The 25,575-nt window shown below is 40.3% G+C and overlaps 1 protein-coding gene across 7 annotated transcripts in view; it reads right to left on the minus strand.

Moving 5' to 3' along the window:
• The window catches only part of kcnip4a (potassium voltage-gated channel interacting protein 4a), a 240,879-nt gene that overhangs the window by 20,097 nt on the left and 195,207 nt on the right, over positions 1-25,575 (minus strand). For 6 of the 7 annotated variants that reach the window (XM_077201934.1, XM_077201932.1, XM_077201933.1 and 3 more), the window contains one exon: positions 1,818-1,942. In XM_077201934.1, coding sequence (XP_077058049.1) covers positions 1,818-1,942 — 125 coding nt within the window. Of the gene's footprint in view, positions 1-1,817; positions 1,943-9,401; positions 9,504-25,575 lie in introns of all 7 variants that reach the window. The other variant, XM_077201931.1, reaches the window with a different exon arrangement.

The raw sequence follows: 25,575 nt of genomic DNA on the forward strand, positions 1-25,575 counted from the left end.
TGACTATAACTTTTCAAAAGGCTGTTAACATGGAAACAAGTGCCAATTATTATTTACTTCCTCTGTAATCAGGATGTTAGCGAAACCAGCATGGACCAACAAAGCAACGCATCAACAGAAGAATAACAAGCTGTAGTGAACCAGGCCTGTCCCACATGACACACTTGAGGAGTTGCAGACTTGCAGTAGCTGTTGCATGCGTGTGTCTGTGAACTTCACGAGACTGTAGGGTGGACAATTTATGTTTCAGAAGGAGCTCATGTGCCCCTGATATGCCCTTTTGTTCAGCTCTACAATTACATCATCAAAGTGTGGAGTCAGAGGAATAACGTGAGGCCTTGGGGCGGCATTTGGAACAGGACCCTTGACAATGATTTACTAATTAAATCTATTTTGAAGGATTTTAGTGCTTCACAGTCAAAAATCAAACAAGGAAAAAATGTGAAGTGGAAATGTCAGGTGATATTAAACGTGAAATAATAAAAAAAAAAAGCAAAGAGGTTTAACATTTACAATACAGGACACAACATTGGAAAAATGAATAGTGTTGGGAAGGTTAAAGAAATGTAATGGGTTACAGATTTCAAGTTAGCCTAATATTGATTTCTCTCTAACAGAAGCAAGAATAGATTCTAGATTCATTCTCACTGGCAACTTCTGATTTCTGGATGAAAAGATTTGTAAATTTAAACCCTTTCAGCGGCAATGTGGATTGATGAAATTGGCGGACTTGGTGCGCTGCAAATTCAAAGAAGAGAACCAATAAGCATCAGAATAGCATCGCTTCACTAAGCGCCCTTTAAATCGCAGGAGGCATCAAAGATGCCGTGACGCCAAACCTCCTCATGGAAAAAGAAGGCTGTCGTGTTTACAACTGACAATGCGAGCTTATCAGGGGCAACTAAACACTGGATTTAAAAATGTATGTCAATTCTGTAAAGTTCGCCGCATAGACTCTTTAAAATACTTCAAAAAGTTTTACACACTGATCTGTTATTTTAGGGACATCGACGTTACATGTTCACACCTCTAAACATAACGCGGAACAAAACGAACAGTGATTGGTTGCTTTACATGTCAGTCAGATGGCCTCTGGGCGGCCCTTGGCCAATGAAAGCTGCTATGGAGTCCAGACCTTCTGCTGTCAGTCTGAAGGTCTGGGTACGCGAGACTAATCAGGACCGGGGTTAAAAAAACCACTGATATAGAAGAGATCATTGCCCGCTAGTGGCGAACTATTGAAATTTTGAAACATTTCGAAACAGTTATGATATAGCGAAGCCTCATTTACTGAAATCATGTGATTTTGCCCTGAATAACTGGTTAGAAAAAAATCAATTCGCAAAGGTTTTAAAGCTTCACAAAGCAGTGTTTAGAAAGTGGCCATCACTATAACTTCAAGACAGGGTGCTAGCAAAACCGTGTAGTCATCACCTGTCAGCGGCATGTGTGTGGTCTTAAGGAAGAATTATGATTCCCCCCCTTGAGAGTCTGATAATAAAGGACCATTGTGCCACTCTCATGCTCTGTCACCTGACAATTTGGGTCAAGTTAATTCGGTGTTGTCTCATTACATTGTGCACCAGAGGTAACAAAGGACATTTATGCCTCAGGGACACTCTAGAGACCTTTCCTGACCTGATTATTGTAGCAAGCGTGACAGATTTTCTGCCAAGTTTGGCATGTTCCACATCAAACCAACATTCAAAAGGAAAAACTTTTAACTAAATGCGATCTAATTCAAAATAAGAAAAGAATAAATAGAAATCAAACTTTTTATTTTAATATCAGATATGTAGTTAGAAGCATTGACTCACATTCTTGAAGCCCCGGTAGAGGATTTGAAGCTCTTTGCGTGAGAAACGTGTTTGAGCCTCCAGCAGCTCCAAAGCTTCAGGTCGATGTCGTACAGCAGAGAGCTCCAGTTCATCCTCAACACTATCTGTAAAGAAACACAAAACATCCGGGTTATGATTCAACTACTCATCTTAACAGCATTAATCACATTTATCTTAATTAATAATTAGTGTACCAAATAATGACAAAACAACTGATGACTTTATATTTCACAGGGGATATTAGATGTACAACATTTAAAGGGTTAGTTCGCCCATTTAAGACATGAAGTTGTATGCAATCCTTACCAGCACTATAGTGCATACACACTGACCCACTCTGTTGTCACCTCCCTGGTCAGAGTTCTGGCCGCTGGAAGTTTTTCAAGAAAGTACTCCCGGTTATTTTCCGGGGCCACAAAACTGTGCGTTTTAACCTGAAAAAATGATTTGCGTTTCAAAGCTTGATTAATTTACCACACAAAAAACACGCTGGTCAAAATTCATACCTCAGTTTTAATCGGCACTATTTTCTATCCATTTCTATCAATCCGCGCTGCTGTCAACGTCGACAGTGCGCACGTTCCGATCAGCTGTTCCATAGTATTTACACAATCGATTGACAACGACATAAAAAGTATTAAATTAACAATGGTGCGAACTTGTAAATTCCCAGGCTGTGACCACAAGGATGTGCCGGGATCAAAGTTCAGATTACATCGTTTTCCTGTTTCGAATATAACTATGAGACAGCTTTAGCTGGTTGCCATCGGCTACTCTGCGCGGGAGCTAAAATATCCAGAATAAAGGATTTTCGTGTGTGTAGTGCTCACTACAGCGAAGACGATTACATCCCCAACCAAGGAGGAAAAGAAAAATTAAAGAGTTTTGCTGTAGCCTACCAGTATCAAGGGTAAGCTCTATTTACTAACTTTATGATCCAATGTCTAAACTGTACGGCAAACAAGCTGATGTTTAGATTCCATTATACAACACGTGAAAAGATGTCTAATATAAAAACTGACATCTGACAAAAACGATATAGGGATATCGGTACAATTTGCTGAGAAAACTATTTGATTGAACACACACACAATTGAGGTTTTGTGTTGCAATCAATAACATTTGATTTGATCTTGTATACTCCGGTTCATAAAGGTATCCCTTTGTCGTTGTGCTAAAATTACTTTCAACATCTGATCCGTCTGACATTGTGCTAAAATTGGTTTCATCATCAGAAGTTTCGCAGTCAGACATGTTGTCGAGTCACGCTATCAACAGCTGATCGGAACGTGCGCACTGTCGACGTTGACAGCAGCGCGGATTGATAGAAATGGATAGAAAATAGTGCCGATTAAAACTGAGGTATGAATTTTGACCGGAGTGTTTTTTGTGTGGTAAATTAATCAAGCTTTGAAATGCAAATCATTTTTTCAGGTTAAAACGCACAGTTTTGTGGCCCCGGAAAATAACCGGGAGTACTTTCTTGAAAAACTTCCAGCGGCCAGAACTCTGACCAGGGAGGTGACAACAGAGTGGGTCAGTGTGTATGCACTATAGTGCTGGTAAGGATTGCATACAACTTCATGTCTTAAATGGGCGAACTAACCCTTTAATGAGATCCAAAATATATATTTTTTCTACATTAGTACTTATAAAACAATTTTGACACGAATGATAGTTACATCGTTAACTACTAAAGCCACAAGTGACTGTATGAGTGAGTCACTGAATCATTCACTTCAACCGATTTGTTCAAAAAACACTGTTCAAAAGTGACAGACTATGTCCGAAATTGCATACTCTCTGAGTCAGTATTTTTTTTTTACTTACTTTGCAACTGTTAAAAAGTATGTACTATATAGTGTAAATGAGTGTAGCATGAATGTAATCTGGACAAGAGCCATAGAGAGAAAGAGTTGCGACACGCTTTGATGTCGCCGCTATGGCTGTCACGTGGTTCATGTAAGCCCCAATAGTTCCAAAACATACGCTGGCTCTCATGTTCTTCTATGGGACAGACAGCAGCGATTACATTATTGAACGGTAAATATAAAATAAAACACACACCCAAGTACTTTTTCAGCTGTTACTGCACTATTGCATTTAGTTAATGTCAGTTTTGCATTTGGAGAGGCAGGGTGACAACGAAATACTGTATATTACTTAGATAAGTTTTAGGGGTTTTTTGGTGGGAAAAGCTTAGTGTTAATGTTCGCATGGCTATTAGCACTGGCTATAGCGGCTAATCTGATGATGGACGTCTCATGATATTTATTTTAGCACAACTGGGATGTATTAGGCTATTGATCCGTGATCTTGCTTATTATAAATTCCGATTCAGCCATTAGCCTACCTTCGTGATCACCCAAAGAGGTCTGCAGTGGCGGTCCGTTCAGAATTCCAACCAACATAAAATATAAATAATTACGCTGTGCATGTACAAATGAATGATTTAGGAGGGAAATGGACTGCTCCCATAACGTAGAGAGCAACGACTATATTTGCAGCAATGTTCGGTAAATATTAACTTCAGAAAATGAAACCGGAGAGATAGTTAATGAGTGAATTAACTATGTTCCTAAATACGTAGCTAAATAACTGTTAACGGGATTCATCTCAGTATGGCTAATGTACCCCTGCATCCTACCCTAATCATAGACTTTGTATTTATGTAGGCCTATATGTATTATACAAACACACATTTTGACAAATATGCATATATACACACATAACCCTAACCCATTTAAATACATTCATTGTGTGTGTGTGTATGTATGTATATATATATATATATATATATAAATATATTATTAATAATATTATATATTATATACATCAGGTTACCGTAAGTTAGCTAATGTTAGTGTCACGTAAGCTATAGCTGCAATTAACCTATTATCTTCCAATAAACCTTAACTAATACTGGCTACATAAAATATAACTACTGACTAGATTCACGAGAGGTCGGCTAATGTGTGTAAAAGTAAAAAAATACAGTAATTTCATTAATTTACCAGCGAGCGTACTTCGGAAACACTGAAAATGAATGGGGTTCAATGCTGGAACTATCAGTGTTTGGAACTATCGGCTGCTTCACGACACGCGTTACTTCCGCATTCCAAAGTTCCTATGGCGGTCTATGGGAGTGTCGCAACTCTTTCTCTCTATGGCACTGATCTGGACGTTCTACATTCGTCATAGGCTTCACAGGCATTCACAAATCCTCTTCCATGGCCTGATGGTATAGAAAAGTGTGAAAGTTTGATGCAAACTTTAAAATCTCAGTGCTAGTGCTACTTTTTGCACACCTTCATAAATACTGTGAATTTTGGACATGTTAGTCTTTACACATAATGTTTTTTTGCCGACTCTATAGTAGGCAAGTATGCATATTCAGTTACAGCCAGTCTTTATTTGTGAGTCACTGAATCACTTCAACCGATTTATTTAAAAACACTGATTCATTTATGACTGAAACAAGTGAATGTCTGTGTGAGTGAGTCACTGAAGCATTCACTCAACCAATTTATTGAAAAGCACGGATTAATTTAGGAACAAAGAACCACTAGTGTATGTTGCTCAAATACTTGCAACATTATGCGTTGGCTTTCTTTGAAACTATTTTCCTTGTCAAAGCAAAAATACACTAAGTAACTGAGGATATATTGACCCTCATTTATCATTCTTGCGTAGAAACGGGCGTATATGTTGGCGTAAGATTATGCTTACACTCCTCTCACCGCCTGATTTATGAAGCTGTGCGTACCTTTGAAATCCAAGTGTACGCAATACCTGCCCTTGATAAATGCCGCGGCTGAAAACGATCGTCATTAGAATAACACGCCCCTATATATTCAAGTATCCGCTTCCCCCACACCCTCATTTTACGCCATGGACACACGGAAGACGGCAAAGAGGAGACACTTCTCTGGAGATCGAGACCATCACCATCATGAAAAATTATTATTAAATCAAACAACAATATTGTTGATGATAAATTCAAAGTTAAATGTTTTTTTTTTAAACGCTATAAATCCATCCATTTTTTGTCTAAAAAAACAACAACAAAAACAACAAGAAGAGAACATGCAACATATAATCTGGGACTCATACTATAAATTAATATAAATTAAATAAGTGCAACTGCATGAAATAAATAAAAGCCAAACAAAATAAATAGTAAAATAAATTAAATGGTAAAAATAAAATAAATATTTCCAATGTCACGTTCCAATATTGTCCACCACATAAAACAAATAATTTAAAAATAACACACAAATACAGTCCTTAAATACAACAATGTTAAAAATACATTCAAATCATTTAGTAACACATTTAGGCTAATAGTAATTCGTGCCGAACTTGAAAAAAGTAATCATAACAATATTCAGGCCTACTATTAGGCTACGTGTTGTAGCCATTAACTAAGTGCATTTAGTTTCATATTTGTTAAAAAATAATAATGTTATTTTTTCCCCATCTATGTTGATTATGAAAAGTGAACATAGGCTAAGATAGGATGCGCAATATATCGGGAGACATGCTCAGACATGATTTTGGCCACTTAATTAAGTTTTGTTTTGTAGAAAGCCTTTCTTTAAAGTGAATTTTGTTTTGTATAAATTGTATCTTAATTTTAATATTTTTTTCATCAACCAATTGCCTGGATTTAATAAATAAGCAGCAAATAGCAGACAATATAATCATGACTCATGACATGGAGGCGCGGGCGCGGTCCCTTGCATTGCACATGAACTGGAGCGCAGTTCATCACAAATTAACCGAAACTCAGTATATACCTCACAGACATGAGAAATATATCTATAAAGAAAGCTTGAAATGTCTTTAAACGAAACAATTCCAAACGAAAAGAAAAAGGCTACTCTCTCTACAGGCGCGTTCACTACGGAGATGGTGATCATCAATTTCATCTTTGCAGACACAACACTAGTTTATTAATAGAAATAAAATACAAATTTATTTTTAAAAATGGCGTTTATCGCGTTTTGGAAAAGAGCTCCTCATATCTTTTAGTTTGTCAGTGCGTTTTGTGGTGTTAGGAATTGTTTTTCTGCGCATTTCCGCACTAACTCAAAGCGTGTACACATGTACACCACCTCCTGACCTGGCGTAGGATTTGAGCGTGCCGTACGCCAACGTCCATATTGATAAATATCAAAGTCACCGTGGTTTTGGGTGTACGCTGGAAATTTGGTGTACGCACTTTTGTTAAATGAGGGCCATTGTGTCTAAAATGTACATTACTTAATATTTACTTGTTGAACTGTTGTATAAAAGCAGCATCACACATATGTTCCATTCATTCAGAGGTTCAAGTTGAAACCTCAAATATCCAAGGCATGTTTCAAGCTCTGTTCTAAGATTTTCCATCTGTCCATAGTATCTTAACAGGTCTTGGTGTATCAACCTTATTAGCCCTAAATCTAAAAAAGCTTTCAGCTCATATTTAAGCCCGTTCACACCAAGGACGATAAAGATATAATTCTAAAAATAGTTTTCAATATTAAAGAATAGCAGAGTTCACACCACAGCTATAACGATAACAATGTAGAAAAAACAATAGCGTTGGGATCACTTTCGGAACGATTTTTTCCAGCTGTTGAACGATAAAACACTGAGAGCCAATCAGAATCCATTCTAATTTAAGGGCTCGCGCATTCAAAATGGAAGATGACATTGCAGAGAAGTTAATCGCAGAGGTCCAGAAAATTCGTCCTCCGTTTGACAAGTCAAGCCCCTTTTCAAGAAAATGCATATGGAAAACAACAGTTCATACCCTCTGAATAAATGGTAAAAGTGGGTATCGTTTCGCGATTCCCACCAAAAAACTGGGTATTGTCTTGCTTCCTTTGAAGTTGCGGTGAAAAAGACTAGGTGTTGTTTTTATTCCACTATATTGACTAACTTACGTCATTTGAATCCACTGTTCGATTATTAGATCAATTACACTAACTTCACTCAAAACATAGCATTCTGAGGACATCTGCTGGTTAAAGCCATGTAAATGCAACAATAACCGCAAAAACATGTCCAATAACGTTGTATCATTATGGTTATCTTTATAACTATCGTTCTTGGATCCTGAACCCCTTTCGGACATTGCGTTTCTCTAGCTCTGATCATCTAGCATGACCTGTGCCTGAGATTTACACATTATTTACACCCCTAAAGGCTAAATAATCTTTAAAAATAATCACTGTGGAGCAGGAGCCAATAAAACATTAATCAGTGGGAGGTGATGGTGGCTATGGAAGTCACAGAGATTACTTTTGACACCTGAAGCGTGGAAGACAAATGGCAGACATATGACCCTGTGATCCACAGAAGACGACTCGTCAACCGTTTGGCAAACAGAACTGACATATATAAACATCATTTTCTCATCCCAGAAGCGACCCTCTGGGTGTATAGCAATCAAATGTGACAGACTAATTGTAGCATCATTACCACTTCATGCTAACAGCCCCGTTTCATAACATGATGCATATGTATTTCAATAACAGCATTCTTTGGCATCTAAATGTGTTAGTTAAAAACACAAAATAGAGCATTTAACAAACAGCAGTTAATATGACATTTCATCATTTGCTAGTCTACTTCAAGAATTCAATACAATTGATATTTATAATTTTCTACAATGTCGCAGAGGGTATTCAGCGGTTATAACACATCCAGTATACTGTACCGGCAGAATGTCTTTGGATTACATAAAAATAATGAAAAGAGTGAGAGATACAGAGAGGTCAAACATGAAATGGTTAAGAAAAGTTAAATAAAAAGACATGAAAGGACTGACACTACCCTTGTGAAAAAGAAGTACGCTTTTAAGAGTACTTATTATGGAAATAATAGGCCTACACTTTAAAAGAATATAGGCCTACTTAACTGTGTCAAAAAGCACTCTTCAGCTAATTGCATTTAATATAAGTTTAAATTACAATACATTTTCATTAGATTCAACATTACATTAATGTAACAGGACATCTTTACATGCAATTTCATATTTCTATGTGAGTGTAGTGCTGAATGTACTGATAAGCATTTACGAGTTATTCTTTAATGTAATTTCTATTGAAAATTGTACGTATATGAAAATATACTTGTAATTACACATTTTTAATAAAGTTGTAATTTAGTACATTTCAAATAAATTAAATGTGATATTGAAAAACACACAGTTCTTATACACAAGTACTTTACATGTGATTTATAATACGTATAAGTGTACTTATTTAAACAATAAATTTAATGATTTAAAATACTTTCAAGTAAAACTTTTAATGTGACAATATTACAAAGTACACTTTTTTAAAAATGTATTTAAGTGTGTTAAACTCATTAAAGTGTGCTCTCTTTAAATACACTTAAGTGGCCTTTTATTTCAATATCAAAAATATATACTTTTAGGATATGAAGTACACTATAAGTTCACATTCAATAAATCAAGTGCACTTCTTTTTCACAAGAGTATGGACAATACGCTGATAGAAATAGAGCTGTTTGAGGAAAGATACTGGAGACTTGTGTTGAAAGAGGACTTGCTTTGTGTACAGGTGGATGGTGCTTTGGTAGAAGAGCATAGGAACAGCTTCTTGAGCCGTGCCGTAACACCAAGCCTGCTGCCGTTCGGAAGGCAAGCGTTACCTAGGAGATACAGCGTGAGTGTCAACACAGTAACCATGGTCGAACGGAGCATCGGGCGGCGGCATGCTGACATGAGTTCCTGAAGCAAAGGAGGCATGGATGTGCAGATTGAGTTTCATGCAGATCAAGGATCAGTTTGTAGCTTTGTCAGTCTGTTAGAATAACTTTTTTTTTATGCTGCTGAGCGAATTATATTTTCTATTCTCTAAACCTCGACCCAACCATCATATAAATCTTTCTACATCTTTGATTTTCATAAAAACTTGGCTTATTAAGCTGGTATCCTTGTGGGTACAGTTTGCTGATTCTCACAAAGTAGGTGATTTGAGGTTTTACTGTCTTTGTGGAGACATTAGATGCCTGCAGTGTAGGCAAAACCGGCCCTATCTCCACATTAAAGCAGTTCACTGACCTTAAAGAGGACCTATTATGCCCTTTTACGAGGTCTTGAGTAACGCTCGGGGTGTGTTTTCCCTACAATGACGCAACTTGCTGATTAACTACCATAGTATTATGCATCTTTGGAGAAACTAACCAACTAGTCACGACTGTTTCTCGAAAATCTATTAACATTGTCGCTCCTCTGTCGTTTTACACATTGTTTCGGCAATATAGGACTGTCGTTAATAACGTCACACGTAGGTAATAGTAATAACTTCTCCAGTAGTAAGTAATAACTTAGTAAGTAATAAGTAATAATAAGTAATAACTTCTCCAAGATGCTGCTGTAACGATCATGGCACCTAATGACTACTTCACTGTTTTTGTTCCGAGTCATTTTGCTTTATTTGATGTTTGATTCATCGTAGTTCCCTTGGGCATTTTATGCAAATGCACACTCTGTCACGGAACACACACTGGAGGCAGAAAATCCAAAAGCAGTAGTTTAATATAAAAGGGCAATCCAAACTCTTAGTCATCCAGGCAGGGGTCAAAAGTCCAATAAGGCAATCCAAAACATAAAATACAAACGAGAACCAGAATGATACAAATAACGGAAGTGTGGGGACATAATACAAGGACTCCGTGACACATACTGAAACAGACAGGGTTATATACACAGGGAATCGACAATGATAATGGGGAATTGGCTGAGTGCAATGATCAGTGATAAGAAACAGCTGAGTGCAATGATGAGACAAAGGATCGTGGGAAATGTAGTTCATAAGTGAAGGACACCGTGGGAAAGGAGGACATCTAGTGGACATCAGGGGAACACAAACCCAACACTGTGACATAACCCCCCCTCTACGGAGCGGCTACCAGACGCTCCATGACAACAACAAGAAACACAGAAAACACAACACAATATAATACAAGAGGTTCAGGAGGGAGGTGGAACGGTGGAGGATCAGGGGGAGGGAAGGTGGGCCAGGTCCATGAAGGGAGACAGGAACAAGGAGTGAGGGTTTAACCGGGGACCGGGGCAAAACAAAAAATCTATCGGGCATCCAGGGGTAAACACAAAGTCTATCGGGATGCCAGGGCGAAACGCACAGTTCATCGGGAGGCCAGGGCGAGACGCAAAGTCCATCGGGCGGCCAGGGCGAGACGCAAAGTCCATCGGGCGGCCAGGGCGAGACGCAAAGTCCATCGGGCGGCCAGGGCGGCGAAGACCCCTCGGGCGGCCAGGGCGGCGAAGACCCCTCGGGCGGCCAGGGCGGCCCCTCGGGCGGCCAGGTCGGCGAAGACCCCTCGGGCGGCCAGGTCGGCGAAGACCCCTCGGGCGGCCAGGGCGGCGAAGACCCCTCGGGCGGCCAGGGCGGCGAAGACCCCTCGGGCGGCCAGGGCGGCGAAGACCCCTCGGGCGGCCAGGGCGGCGAAGACCCCTCGGGCGGCCAGGGCGGCGAAGACCCCTCGGGCGGCCAGGGCGGCGAAGACCCCTCGGGCGGCCAGGGCGGCGAAGACCCCTCGGGCGGCCAGGGCGGCGAAGACCCCTCGGGCGGCCAGGGCGGCGAAGACCCCTCGGGCGGCCAGGGCGGCGAAGACCCCTCGGGCGGCCAGGGCGGCGAAGACCCCTCGGGCGGCCAGGGCGGCGAAGACCCCTCGGGCGGCCAGGGCGGCGAAGACCCCTCGGGCGGCCAGGGCGGCGAAGACCCCTCGGGCGGCCAGGGCGGCGAAGACCCCTCGGGCGGCCAGGGCGGCGAAGACCCCTCGGGCGGCCAGGGCGGAGCAGACACCGGCTCAGGAACAGCAGACACCGGCTCAGGAACAGCAGACACCGGCTCAGGAACAGCAGACACCGGCTCAGGAACAGCAGACACCGGCTCAGGAACAGCAGACACCGGCTCAGGAACAGCAGACACCGGCTCAGGAACAGCAGACACCGGCTCAGGAACAGCAGACACCGGCTCAGGAACAGCAGACACCGGCTCAGGAACAGCAGACACCGGCTCAGGAACAGCAGACACCGGCTCAGGAACAGCAGACACCGGCTCAGGAACAGCAGACACCGGCTCAGGAACAGCAGACACCGGCTCAGGAACAGCAGACACCGGCTCAGGAACAGCAGACACCGGCTCAGGAACAGCCACAAGAACTGTAATAGTCACAAAAACAGACACAAACACTGGAACAGACACTGGCTCTGGAACAGACACTGGCTCTGGAACAGACACTGGCTCTGGAACAGACACTGGCTCTGGAACAGACACTGGCTCTGGAACAGACACTGGCTCTGGAACAGACACTGGCTCTGGAACAGACACTGGCTCTGGAACAGACACTGGCTCTGGAACAGACACTGGCTCTGGAACAGACACTGGCTCTGGAACAGACACTGGCTCTGGAACAGACACTGGCTCTGGAACAGACACTGGCTCTGGAACAGACACTGGCTCTGGAACAGACACTGGCTCTGGAACAGACACTGGCTCTGGAACAGACACTGGCTCTGGAACAAGCATTGGCTCTGCCTCCGGATCTGGAACGGGCAATGGCTCTGCCTCCAGCTCTGGAACAGCAGACACTAGCTCCGGCTCTGGAACAGCAGACATGGGCATGTCCAGGATCCGAACCAGACGCTCCAGATAGTCCAGATCCAAGAAGGCAGACGGCACTGGCTCTGCCTCCGGCTCTGGAACGGATACTGGCTCTGCCTCCGGCTCTGGAACAGGCATTGGCTCTGCCTCCGGCTCTGGAACCGGCAATGGCTCTGCCTCCGGCTCTGGAACCGGCAATGGCTCTGCCTCCGGCTCTGGAATGGGCACTGGCTCTGCCTCCGGCTCTGGAACGGCCATTGGCTCTGCCTCCGGCTCCGGCTCTGGAACAGCAGACACTGGTTCCGGCTCTGGAACAGCAGACACGGGCATGTCCAGGATCCGAGCCAGACGCTCCAGATAGTCCCGGCCCAGGAAGGCGGACGGAACGTGAACAGTCTCTCGCTGGGCAGACGTGACGTGAACAGTCTCTCGCTGGGCAGACGTGACGTGAACAGTCTCTCGCTGGGCAGACGTGACGTGAACAGTCTCTCGCTGGGCAGACGTGACGTGAACAGTCTCTCGCTGGGCAGACGTGACGTGAACAGTCTCTCGCTGGGCAGACGTGACGTGAACAGTCTCTCGCTGGGCAGACGTGACGTGAACAGTCTCTCGCTGGGCAGACGTGACGTGAACAGTCTCTCGCTGGGCAGACGTGACGTGAACAGTCTCTCGCTGGGCAGACGGAACGTGAACAGTCTCTCGCTGGGCAGACGGAACGTGAAGATTCTCTGACTGGGCAGACGGGACGTGAACAGTCTCTGACTGGGTAGACGGGACGTGAACAGTCTCTGACTGGGCAGACGGGACGTGAACAGGCTCTCGACCACCTCCTCCACTGCGACCTCCACGGGTTCCACGAAACTTAACTAATCGGGTCCCCTTAAAAAACTCCCTTCTCTCCCGCTCGGTGGCTGGGGAAGAGATATTGAGAAACATACCGCTGGATCTTGTGTGACGGAGTCCTTCTGTCACGGAACACACACTGGAGGCAGAAAATCCAAAAGCAGTAGTTTAATATAAAAGGGCAATCCAAACTCTTAGTCATCCAGGCAGGGGTCAAAAGTCCAATAAGGCAATCCAAAACATAAAATACAAACGAGAACCAGAATGATACAAATAACGGAAGTGTGGGGACATAATACAAGGACTCCGTGACACATACTGAAACAGACAGGGTTATATACACAGGGAATCGACAATGATAATGGGGAATTGGCTGAGTGCAATGATCAGTGATAAGAAACAGCTGAGTGCAATGATGAGACAAAGGATCGTGGGAAATGTAGTTCATAAGTGAAGGACACCGTGGGAAAGGAGGACATCTAGTGGACATCAGGGGAACACAAACCCAACACTGTGACACACTCTTCAAAAACAGCAGTATCTGTTGGCACACTAAAATATATCTTAAAATATATATATACAATGAAAGATATAGGGCCCTATCATCCAAGTGTTTTTTGCAGTTTCAGCCCGACGCAGTTATAATTTTCATGTCCTGCGCCACGTTGTTTAAATAGCAAATGAATTCACGCCCATTTGTGCGCCCATAGGCGTGCTGGTCTGAAAACGAGGTGTGTTTGAGCGCATTGTTGGTGCGTTGCTATTTTGAGGCAACTGAAATAGACTGCGCCACTGACCAACAAAAACATGGTCTAAAGTAAATGGGGCAATATTTTTTTTGTTATTTAAAGAGCGCGTTAGTAATGTGCGCCTATAGGCGAATCCATAACCGCTTGTACACTTTGATTCGCGCACGAACAGATCCGTTTCCTTGCTAGAGAAGCGTTCAGTTTTTCCGATTGCAAATTCCGCCATGGCGTGAGTGCAACTGGCTTTTAAAGGGAATGAGAGTTGAGACTCTGATTGGTTTATTGCAAGTACGCTCCAAAGCACACCCATTACTCATTAAGAGAATAGGGACAACCCTTTTAGGCCCCATCCACACTACTACGTTTTAGTTTAGAAACGCAGACCTTTTGCTACGTTTGCACCTCCCGTCCACACTAAAACGGCAAAAACGAAGACCTAAAACGGAGAAGTTTAGAAACGCTGCCGACCCCGTTTTGCGTTTTGAATCTCCGGAGGGTGTTTTAGTGTAGACGGGTCAAAACGTAGGACTTTAGAAACGATGACGCAGAGGCTCACACTCGGCTCTCTGATTGGATGTCATACAATGGAAGAAAACGCACAACTACAGCCTGGACTACCAGTTACGTTAGTGCAAGTAAATTCTGCATTTCACAATGCTATAACTGCCTACATGCGGCGGAGACAAGCTATTATTCCAGCGATCTGTGACAGTTCCCGTGTGCAGCGGCGGAATCGACCGTACATGGAGTGTCAGTTTTGGGTTAAGCCGGGAAGAACCAGCGCATGGTGGGATAATTTTATCAATGAAGTTATAGTTCCTGAAGAGTGGTGCGAAAACTTTTGAATGTCCAGATCGCCACTTATCAACCTCAGCGAAATCTGAGGAATAGTCAATCTGATTCCTGTTTACACTGGCACGCGAATGGCCAGTGGAGGTGAATGGTGACGTGATCCGCGTTTTCAGTCGTTTTAATGTGGACGGAGATCAGTTCTGATACGCAGCTAAAACGCTGGTGTGGACGGAGATCGTATTCATTTTAATTCTCAGTTTCTAAACTAAAACGCAGTAGTGTGGATGGGGCCTTAGACTATGAGAGCGAAAATCAACCAACTGTCATTGTGCACCGCGTCACCAGTCTGAACTAACCATAGAGCAGAGCCGTTGGAAGAGATTTTAAATTTAAATTTCTAACGGCTCTTAGTTTACGTATGCATTGAGTATTCATAAATATTGTTATTATTATACAAACTAGAGTATTTATGAACGGTTGGGGTGATGAATGTATCTATATGCCTATTATATGATTTTAAATTAGAAAGGAAAGCAAATTACAAAATTTATTTCAGTTATATCATAATCTGCACGACCCTGTTGTTGCCTTTCTTTGATGACGTAGCAGGGCATTCCAAATGAGTGATTATTGTCAGCGAAGTCCACTTCAACTGATGTACCGTGTTCAGGGAGTAGGGAGCAGTGAACACTGCGTAGGGACCCTGTCAAATGGAACGCACCTATTGTGTTTGTGCTGAGGAGCTGAGATGGTGTCCCGGCCATACATCGGGGAGTTCAAGGTTGTGGCAGGAGGCACGTCACTCATCGTGTGTCTTCAGTAAAATTTGGACTAAACCGCTAAATTCATAAGGATTATGTTTACGATCTACTTATGAACTTTTTGAAGCGTCAAAGGGGTAGTTGCGTAGCTGTCAATGGAGGGACAGAAAGCTCTCAGATTTCAATAAGAAGATGTGCTTTTGTGTTCCGAAGATGAACGAAAGTCTTACGGGTTTGGAACGACAAGAGGGCGAGTATGAAAGAATTATTTTGGGGTGAACTATCCCTTTAATGATATAGACTAGAGCATAACTCCCTTTGTAATGACGTTGTGCTTTATAGCTTTACAGACAATTTACATGCTCAAACAGCAACACTACACACTAAAGAAAGTTGAAAATGTAAAAAAGCATAATAGGTCCTCATTAAATATGTTTATGAATAAAATCACTTGTCAGTACGATAAAGATTTTCAAAACAGCAATTCAAAAAGTATCTCAAGGTCCAATAATCAATTAGTAATCTGATTTCTTATGGCATTTATTCTCATTAAGGACAAAACATGCCTATTGCTGCACTACAGATAATGAGCGTGGCCTTCCCTTCAACACACGTACGCTTATGTAGCAAGATTGAATTTCCTGTGGGGAGATGCTGAGGTGATCTCGAGGGCCGCAGATGAGGTCAATACATCTGATCTGTGCTTTATCTGAATGGCAACATTGTGAGGGTGTGTAAATCCATTTACATTGTTTATGGTGGTAAATATACGGTGGCCCAGTAGTGCACAACATAACGAAATTTAAAAAGCAAACATAAGTTCACAACACAGCGAAATGAATCCACAACACAATTAAAATTACTTTTAACATTCAAAAGCAGACAGGTTCAAAATCCAAAGCTTGATTGTATTGGTAATAGACTGACTTTTATCAATGTTTGATAAATAAACTATGTTTCAAAGGTTGTAGTTCCTATTAACCAGGCTGACTTGCAACAGGTGGCATTGTGCCAATAGCTCCCTGTATGCACAGTACACAATTTTAATACAACTATTTTATTTTATTTTTCATGTCCTAAAGCTTGTGGTAGGTTCCTAGTGACTAGACTGACATATTACAGGTGAAATTGTGCCAATACTTTCTTGTAATTCTGCAATTAACCAAATGGTTTTTATTTTTATTTCTCAAATTATATTATAATAAATTATACGTTATGCCAGATGTTCCCTTAGGGATCTTAGACCGCTCTGGTAGCGCCTCAACTCATTCATGAGTAGAAATACGCAGCTAAAATTCATGTAGGTGATTTTGAAGTAATATTTATGTAGATATACAATGGTTGCACACTATATAGAACAATGTAAATGGAAACTAATTGTATCGCGCTCCGAGAGCCCTCTAGTGTTCGAGAGCATTTCTGTTGTGTTGTGGCTTTATTTCGTTGTGTTGTACATTTTCCGTTGTGTTATGGATTCATTTCGTTGTGCTGACTTAATATCGTTGTGTTGTGAACTTATGTTTGCTTTTTAAATTTTGTTGTGTTGTGCACTACTGCGCCACCGTATAAAGAGGTAAACTGAGCAATCATGAAATAAACTAAATAAAGTTAGGGTTTGGGTTAAACCACAGGTACCGTCAACCTTTTACCTTATTTGCACTTGTCTATTAATCATTATTATCCCATCCATTTATCGAAAGATTGATCAATAAATAAATATTTATTATTTTGATCTATTTATATTATATACAAATATTTAATATTTTGATCTAAATTTTTATGCATAAATTCTTGAAAATAGTTTTGTAGACAATGTTTTGAAGCTTTGTATTAACTTCTTGAAAAAAAAATACAAACATAAAATAAAACAATTTTAGTTTTCTTTTAAAGCTCGGACAAAAAAAAGCTTGACAAAATATTTTATTATTATGATACAAATATTTTGCTCTAAGGCCACGTCCACACGAAGCCGGTGCGTTCCCCATCCGATTATTTTTTTTCCTCGTTCTAAAAAAAAACTCCGTAAACACGGCGTCGTCTCAAGAAATATCTGCGTCCACACGAAACCACTGAAACCGACTGAAAACAGTGTAGTATATATGTCTGACCAGTATGGGGCGCTGTAATTGTGCCACAGAGATACACTATACACGGAGAAGAAGACTTTGAGCATGCGCCGACACGTGATGTGATGACATCATCGTTTCACACAATATATACGGATTGGCTGTACACACGAAACCGCAAGGGTGTCGTTTTCAGATTTATCCACTTTGGGACCCGGTTTCAAAAAATAGCGGTTTCACTCTCCCAAAACGCCGGATCCGTGTGGACGAAACGGCAATACGATAAAAAAATTATACGTATACAGCGAAACTCATCTTCGTGTGGACGGGCCCTAAATATTTATGTTTAAATGCTTGAAAACCTTTTGTAGATAATAGTGTTATATTAATTTCTTAAAAAAGTAAAAAAAAATTGCAAAATTAAAATAATTTTAGGTTTTTCTTTTTAAATGGATGTTGGATCAGATCGTGAAGGAAAAGCAGCCAAAAATTGTCCAACATACATTGAAAATCTAGCATCTCATAAAGCCTTTTGATAAAATAAAAGTAAGCTTTTTGCTTTTTTTGGTCCAATCTTTTGATCGGTAGTGTACTTCAAACTACTTGGTGATTATTATCGGTGCTGACTTATGAAATAACAGAATAATTATTTCAGTTATTTCAGAAGAAGACCTTGATACTCAGCAAGAGAGGACATGATTGTAAGGAGAAAACACTTTCTCTTTTGAAAGATGGTGCCTTTGAGTTTCTATCTAGCTGCAGCACAGGCCAGTTATCACTTCGAAAGATGTGTCTGGTTGGTATCAGCAACGGTCACCATAGGGGCTGTCTGGGTAGTCATAGTACTTTTAATAAAGACCTCAGCTTAAATTAAAGATCCACCCAAAAATAACATAAGTAGCTATTTCACATGATACCATGCTGCATGTCGCCCCTGCCATGAGAAAAATACAGTATGTGCAGTGTTGCATGATCATTCAGCATGCACATAATAAATGCAATGATGCCTCAGATCTTGTTCATAAAGTCTTGGGATTTCATTCTTAACTATTAATATATGTATAGGTTAACAAGGGATATAGGTGTAACTTTTAAACATGCCATGCAGGGAAAATGTCCAAATCTAGCACTGGAGGAGTCCCAATAGTAGTAAGTGAAGTTAGAACATAAATTCAAATGTACTGTGACAAACTATTCATTTAAAACAATGTTAAGGTGAGATTATTAATACACAAGGATGCTTTATGCCTGATATCATTCCATCAATGCAAGAACTAGGCGAGTCGGTCATGATGTATTTTTTGCCATTCTCAGGAAAATTCTTGCTGAGATCAACACAACTCTGATATGTGTGACAGTAGGCTCATATATCCATCAAAAGTGAAATTTATATCTATCCGAAAACATGCCTTCAAGTCATTTCACATATAAAGCCTGTAGTGTCTCTGGAGTGCAACAAAAGTTTCAGCACGATTACCCCAGGAAAGACTGTAAAGAGACTTATGAACCAATACAACACGTTTGTGCTTGAGGGTCATTCCTATGACTATTTGAAGTCAAGATTATAAAATACGTAGACATACACCACAAAACTAGTTGCGGAATAATTATTTAAAATTTAGCAATTGCGTTATGGACATGCATTTTCTGAGAATGTATATTTCAAGTTTTGACTGCAAATGTCATTTAAAGGTGCATTGCGCAACAATTCATGTTAAAAATACCCGTTTTTCGAACCCATACATGCTTAAAGAACTACCTGATGGGCTGAATGAGCCCTTCTCTGCGCACTGAGATTGCCTCTATAATCCTGTACTGTAATATATATAAGAGGGATTCGGGTTCGAATTTGAGACTGGGCGTGACGTCATGCGTGTTCACGCTCACCAGGCTATGTCTCGCAGGTTTGTGTATTCGCCGGCGCCGCCATTCTCCGCATCAGCGAAGACAACTCGTGCGTCAAAGGTAGAAGATGGATTCAAAGAGACCGGCTTCTAGTCCATTCCAAACCCCAACGCAAACTCCACGTAAAGTAAAGAAAAGAAAAATTTTGTCTAGTGCCACCAAAAGGTCCAAATTGGAGTCAGACAGGCGTCGGAGTAAGACGAGAGTCAACCTCGGGAAGGCATTCAACAAATGGAGAGATCTCCGGTCTGCTCTTGGTCTCAAACGGGATCCTCAGTTGGCTTTTTTCTTGATAAAAGGCTAAGATATAGCCCAGTCTCTAATGTTTGATACGGCCAATCTATGTACGTTATGACAACAAATGACGATGCGTAAAATGTGTAATGCTTTAGCGTAAGCTAGATACATGTACAATCAGAATTGGTTTTACTACCATTGTTAATGAACCATTTCATAAACTAGGAATTGTGTTCGGAAGAATAGTACAACATGAAACATAAAACATATCCAATAAAAGATGCTAACTATGTTTTTGTGTATGGCCTACCGGTAACGTTAGCCGTGTGTCCATTGCTAACATGCTAAGGTGTTCATGTTATTGACCAACAAGGAAGAACGCCGTTGCATTGGCTATATTGTATTTTTCGGTAAAAATAGTAAATTGTTCCCGTGAATGTGGTACATTTTGTATGTAGTATATATGAGGTATGTGGGGGCAACAATGTATTATACTCTATGTAAAACAATACCTTTCTTCAGAGGCTAACTTTACTGGGTCTGGACCTGGTTTAGCTCTGATTTAATCCTATTTTAGATATTATTCTGATGTAATAATCATTATTACCTGTAATAAATTGAGTAAATTATAACAGAAAAAGGATGTATTGTTATTGGAATATTCTACTTAGCAGATCAATAACAGGCTGAACCCCGCAACCTGTTTGGCTTTTATGAAAACGTCATGGTGACATTTGATTGTTTATTACCTTGAGACATTTGAGTGAACGTTGTTGACCAACCGTGTATGGTATGATTATTATTTTGAGCTTTTGCGAAGTAATCAATCATATTGTTCATGAACGTGTTTTCATAACAATACAATCATAGGTGGATACAGTAAACACATAAACAAAGTTTTCTACTACCCCCGTTTTCCCCTCACACATAAGAGTAATTTACTCAAATGTCTTTCCTTCCATATATTTGAAATGACTTGCAGATTTATAACTTTATTACGTCTGAAGACATTTTGGCTGTACACCAAAGATCTGTGCGGCAGATGCTCCTTTAGTTATTAACAGCTCGTGCATGCGTGCGTGTGCGTGTGGTCCATTAGCGTGCACAACTTTGGTTGCAGTTTCGCTTGTCGCCAGAGGGGGCGTAGTTCTGCAAAAACTCAGAGACTTGCGTTTTGCGCCTTTAATACATATATATCGAAACGTCTGTTTGTATATCCATACTCCCTTAATAAAGGAGTCCAGACATTAGAAAAATATCTGTCTACACATGCGTTTTATATTTAATATGAGGGAAATAAACATGCGTGACACAAAAAATATTTAACTTTTAGGCCAAATATTTTTTAGTACTTCTGTGAATTAGGCTACACGGCGCAAACCAAAAGTAATATCCACCGGATGAAGAAGGGTTGGCTCTCCACAGAACATAAAATATTCATTTTATTTTATTTTTCTTGTTCGCATTTATGAGGAAAAAAACAATGTTACGGACGTGACCACTCTGAAAGCGGCACTAAAAGACTGCTTTAAAACTTTCACAGAGACATCAAACAGATGCACAAAGCCTTTCTTTAAAGTGAATTTCGATTTGTATTAATTAATAAATAAGTTTTGTATTGTGTTAAGTTTTTTTTTTGCGTTTGTTAAGTTTTAAGTATTGATTATAAATGAATTAATAAATAAGTAGTAAATATAGCAGACAATAGATATCATGGCATGGAGGCGCTGGTGCGTGAACTGGGGCTCATCTCATAAATGAACCGAAACTTAGCGTGTAAGGTAGGCTAGCCTACTTGTCTCACAGACATGTCTTTTATGTAATCCGTATGAAATGTGCATTTCTCTCCGGCGCGTTCACTAGAGTGCTGCGAAGAATGCGAGTCAGCATCGCCAACTTCATCTTTGCAGCCGACACTAACATATTCAGTCATTACTTTTGCCGGTTCTTTGTGACAGCTATCAGGTGCTTTATTGGCAGCGCCACCTTTACATGTTACATGAACGCATCACAACCTCATCACCGCACCGGTGACCGCAACATACACTTATAGTCTTTGTTCTTCTATAGCAAATTATAATATATTGCACTTTCATGAAGACATGGGTCTAACACATTCAGCCAGTTGGAACAGAAAAACACACCAGAATAGGCCTGTTTAGTAATCAGGACTTGATGGCCGCATTCCTACACTTTTAAAATGCAATTCAATGTGGAAGTAATCCAAGTATTCAGAATACGTTAATCAGATTGAGTAACATAACGGAATACGTTACAAATTACATTTTTGGGCATGTATTCTGTATTCTGTAACGAAATACGTTTTGAAAGTATCCTTCCCAACACTGCTTGTAAATCATACACTGCTCCAATATTTTTTTTATTTATAACTTATTAGTACAGTGTAGTTAGCGTTATTAATGAAAATGGAACAGTTCAGCACTTCACCTGTGTGCAACAAAAGTCTAGCATTATATAACACTATATCAATTTTCTAAAAATATAGCACATTTATGTGATTGAGTATATTATGAAGTCTGGATAGTTTCATTGTTTAAAAATTTTCCCTTAGAGTCCTGCATGATTTTACAACTCATTTTATGACTTCCTCGTTCCTGCTGCCACCTATCACATCTCTCTTTGTTCCCCCACATCTATAATGTATATGCACCTCAGCCCGGACAAGTGTGGTTTTATGAGCCTGGACACTTCACAGCTTCACAGCAATTCACAGCTTTCTGTCAGAGAGTCAACACCTCACTACTTTCCAGTCGGCTCCCAGACATGACCACCCGCTCGTGGCGTCAAAAGTGCAGCCTCAGAAAAAAAGGAAAAAAACAGGTCATTGTCCAAAGAGGCCACAACTCAAGAACGACAAGCACGCTTTCTAAGTTACACATAAAATAACACACCCAGGAGCTCCGTTAGACACTGCTTAAATCTGTTTTATTATGGATTTTGACAAGGTCAAAAGAGTAGAGGCAATTCAAGCTCCAACAAACAGGGACATGAATAAAATGATCTGTCTTGAAGGTGTATTACTTACTATATAAGTGGCTACTAAAGCGCAAAAGGATGTTGACTGCACAGGAATTACTGATTAGATTCAAACTTGCACCGTATTAAAATGGTACACATTGGTTCGATATGGGTGTGACATTATGAAATCGAGAAATATTTTGGGTTCAGTACAAGTTAAGCTCAATTGACCTTGACTTGTTCCTTGTTTTCTTAAAAAAATGATAAGCATTACAAACCACAAATACTGTGGGGATTGAGCTAAAAGGCCCACTGAAGTGCCTTGAAACACAGCATTAATCAATGTGTTGACGTAATTTCCACTGAAACAGGAAGACAGGGCGGGACATATCGAACAGCTCCTCTCGTTTAAAAAAAAAGCCAATAGCGTTTCGTTTATTTCACAGCTCAGCAAAACCTCAGTTTCCTTCTAATCTCTAACAGTTTCTCCTCCTAATCTCCTCCACATCGCTTTAAAATAGCATTCTGTGAAGAATAGAAATGGGTCCGTTACGTTTTCTGGTTTGCATCGAATCATTATGATCGATGTATGTTAGATCATTATGATCCGCTCTGTGCTGTCATGTCTCTGGACCGTGTGTGTGTGCGCTGCGGCATTTCTCGTGACACAATTGTAAAACCAAACTTCATTTGCCCCATTGGAAAGCATATTTACACCATCTGAATCGTTCTCTATCCCCTATACAGTGCACTATGTGTCATTCACCATGTAGAAAATAGTAAATGTGTAAATAAGTGACCGATTTCAGCCGTAGCTGCAGCGTCTATTTATAATATAGGGGGTGGGACGCTTTAGATTCTAGAGAGTATTTGATTGGACAGTAAATCTGATTAGAAGTAGAGAGTGATGTCATCAAAATTATTTATCCATATTGGCAGAAGTGAGAGACTGTAAGTTTTGAATGTTAATATCTTCTAAATACAAAGTTTTTGTTTTGGAGCACACTAGCTTATAGACAACAAGAAGATTAACATATTCATACTAAAAGCAAAAAAACGTCAATTTTGATATCATGGAGACATTACCTTCTGTTGAACCTGGAGTATTCCATTAAACTCTTTTGAAAACATCTGTTGCTGTCAATTACCACAGAGAAGAGTAATTGATTCATCGCTCGGTTTGCAGAAACAAAATAAAACCATGCTTACTGTATTGTCAGGCGCTTACAACATCAGTCTATGCGACAAGCTCATGTTGTTTTTTTATTCACATGCATGTTATTTGAGCTGTAAAGTTGTCTAAATTATATTTTTAGCGGTGTTTCTTTTATAACATAATACTGTAATAATACTGTAATTGCATTGAATTTTTCTCCATGTACACTTTTTCTGGAATCCTTGTGTGTGTTGTACAAGATTTACAGATTAAAATGGTCATGACAAGAGTTGAAACACTAGATAAGTAAGGTTTTTTTTATTTTCAATTTTGAAAATATTGACGTTTGCTCATGTTCTCATTATGCCTGGCATGCAGACAACCAGAAAATCTGAAAGTTTAAAAGACTCAGGCAACAAATGCTTCTGAAGGCCAATGAAATGTTCAGCAGCATATTTCATTGGTTTTGGCATTGCTGATTTAAAAGCTGTTATGTGAGCACATTTCCCCTCCCATCACATGCACCTGCTGAACTTCACTGGCAGTAATGGACACATGTGCAGATGTGCTGTAATGAACCACTCAGAAACGCATCTGCTGCTGCTCAAAGATGGACTTGAATATGTTTTCTGCACATTTTGCAACACAAATGACATCAGACACCTTAGCAGGTAATGGCGCAGAAAATGGAGAACATGATAGTGATAGATGGACAACGACACTGAGTTAAGGTTCAATTTCAGTGCTTCAATTCAACTGTAACCAAAAGCATTTTTAATGGCATATACAGAGGTGGTCAGAATTAGTGGCACCCATGATAAATATGGTCAAAAATGCCTGTAAAAAATAAATCTGCATTGTTTATTCTTTTGACCTTTCATTCAAAAAATGTGCACAAATCTAATCTTTCATTGAAGTAAAATAATTGATAGTGGGGGGGAAATCACATTATGAAATAAATGTTTTTCTACAAAACACGTTTGCCACAATTATTGGCACCCCTAGAATTTTTTATGAGTAAAATATCTCTGAAGTATATTTCCATTAATATTTACCTTTTTTTTTTTAGCACACCAGGGTGACTAGGAACCTGAAATTGTCTAGCTATGACTTCTTGTTTCACAGGAGTTTAAATATGATGAAACACAAAGGCCAAATTCCCTTATTCATCCATTACAATGAGTAAAGCCAAAGAATATAGTTCTGATGTGCATCAAAAGATTGTCGAGCATCACAAAATAGAAAGTGGGTGTAAGAAAACAGCTAAAGAATTTAAAATCCCCATTTTGAACACCAATAATTAAGAAGTTCCAATCAACTAAAGATGCTACGAATCTGCCAGGAAGAGGACGTGTGTCTATATTGTATTAATGCACGTTAAGGAGGAAAGTTTGAGTGGCCAAAGAATCTTCAAGGATCACAGACGGAGAATTGCAGAGATTAGTTGAGTCTTGGGGGTCAGAAAGCCTAAAAAAATATATCAAACAACCCCTACATCACCACAAGTTGTTTGGGGGGGTTTCAAGAAAAATCCTCCTTGCTCCTCCAAAAACAAACTCTAGCAAATTCAGTTGTCAGAAACGACTGGAACTTCAAAAGGTTG

Source organism: Siphateles boraxobius, unplaced genomic scaffold (genome assembly GCF_051911475.1).
Source record: "Siphateles boraxobius isolate OS27281-9 unplaced genomic scaffold, OSU_SipBor_1 48, whole genome shotgun sequence".
In the NCBI taxonomy this organism is placed as follows: Eukaryota; Metazoa; Chordata; class Actinopteri; order Cypriniformes; family Leuciscidae; genus Siphateles; species Siphateles boraxobius.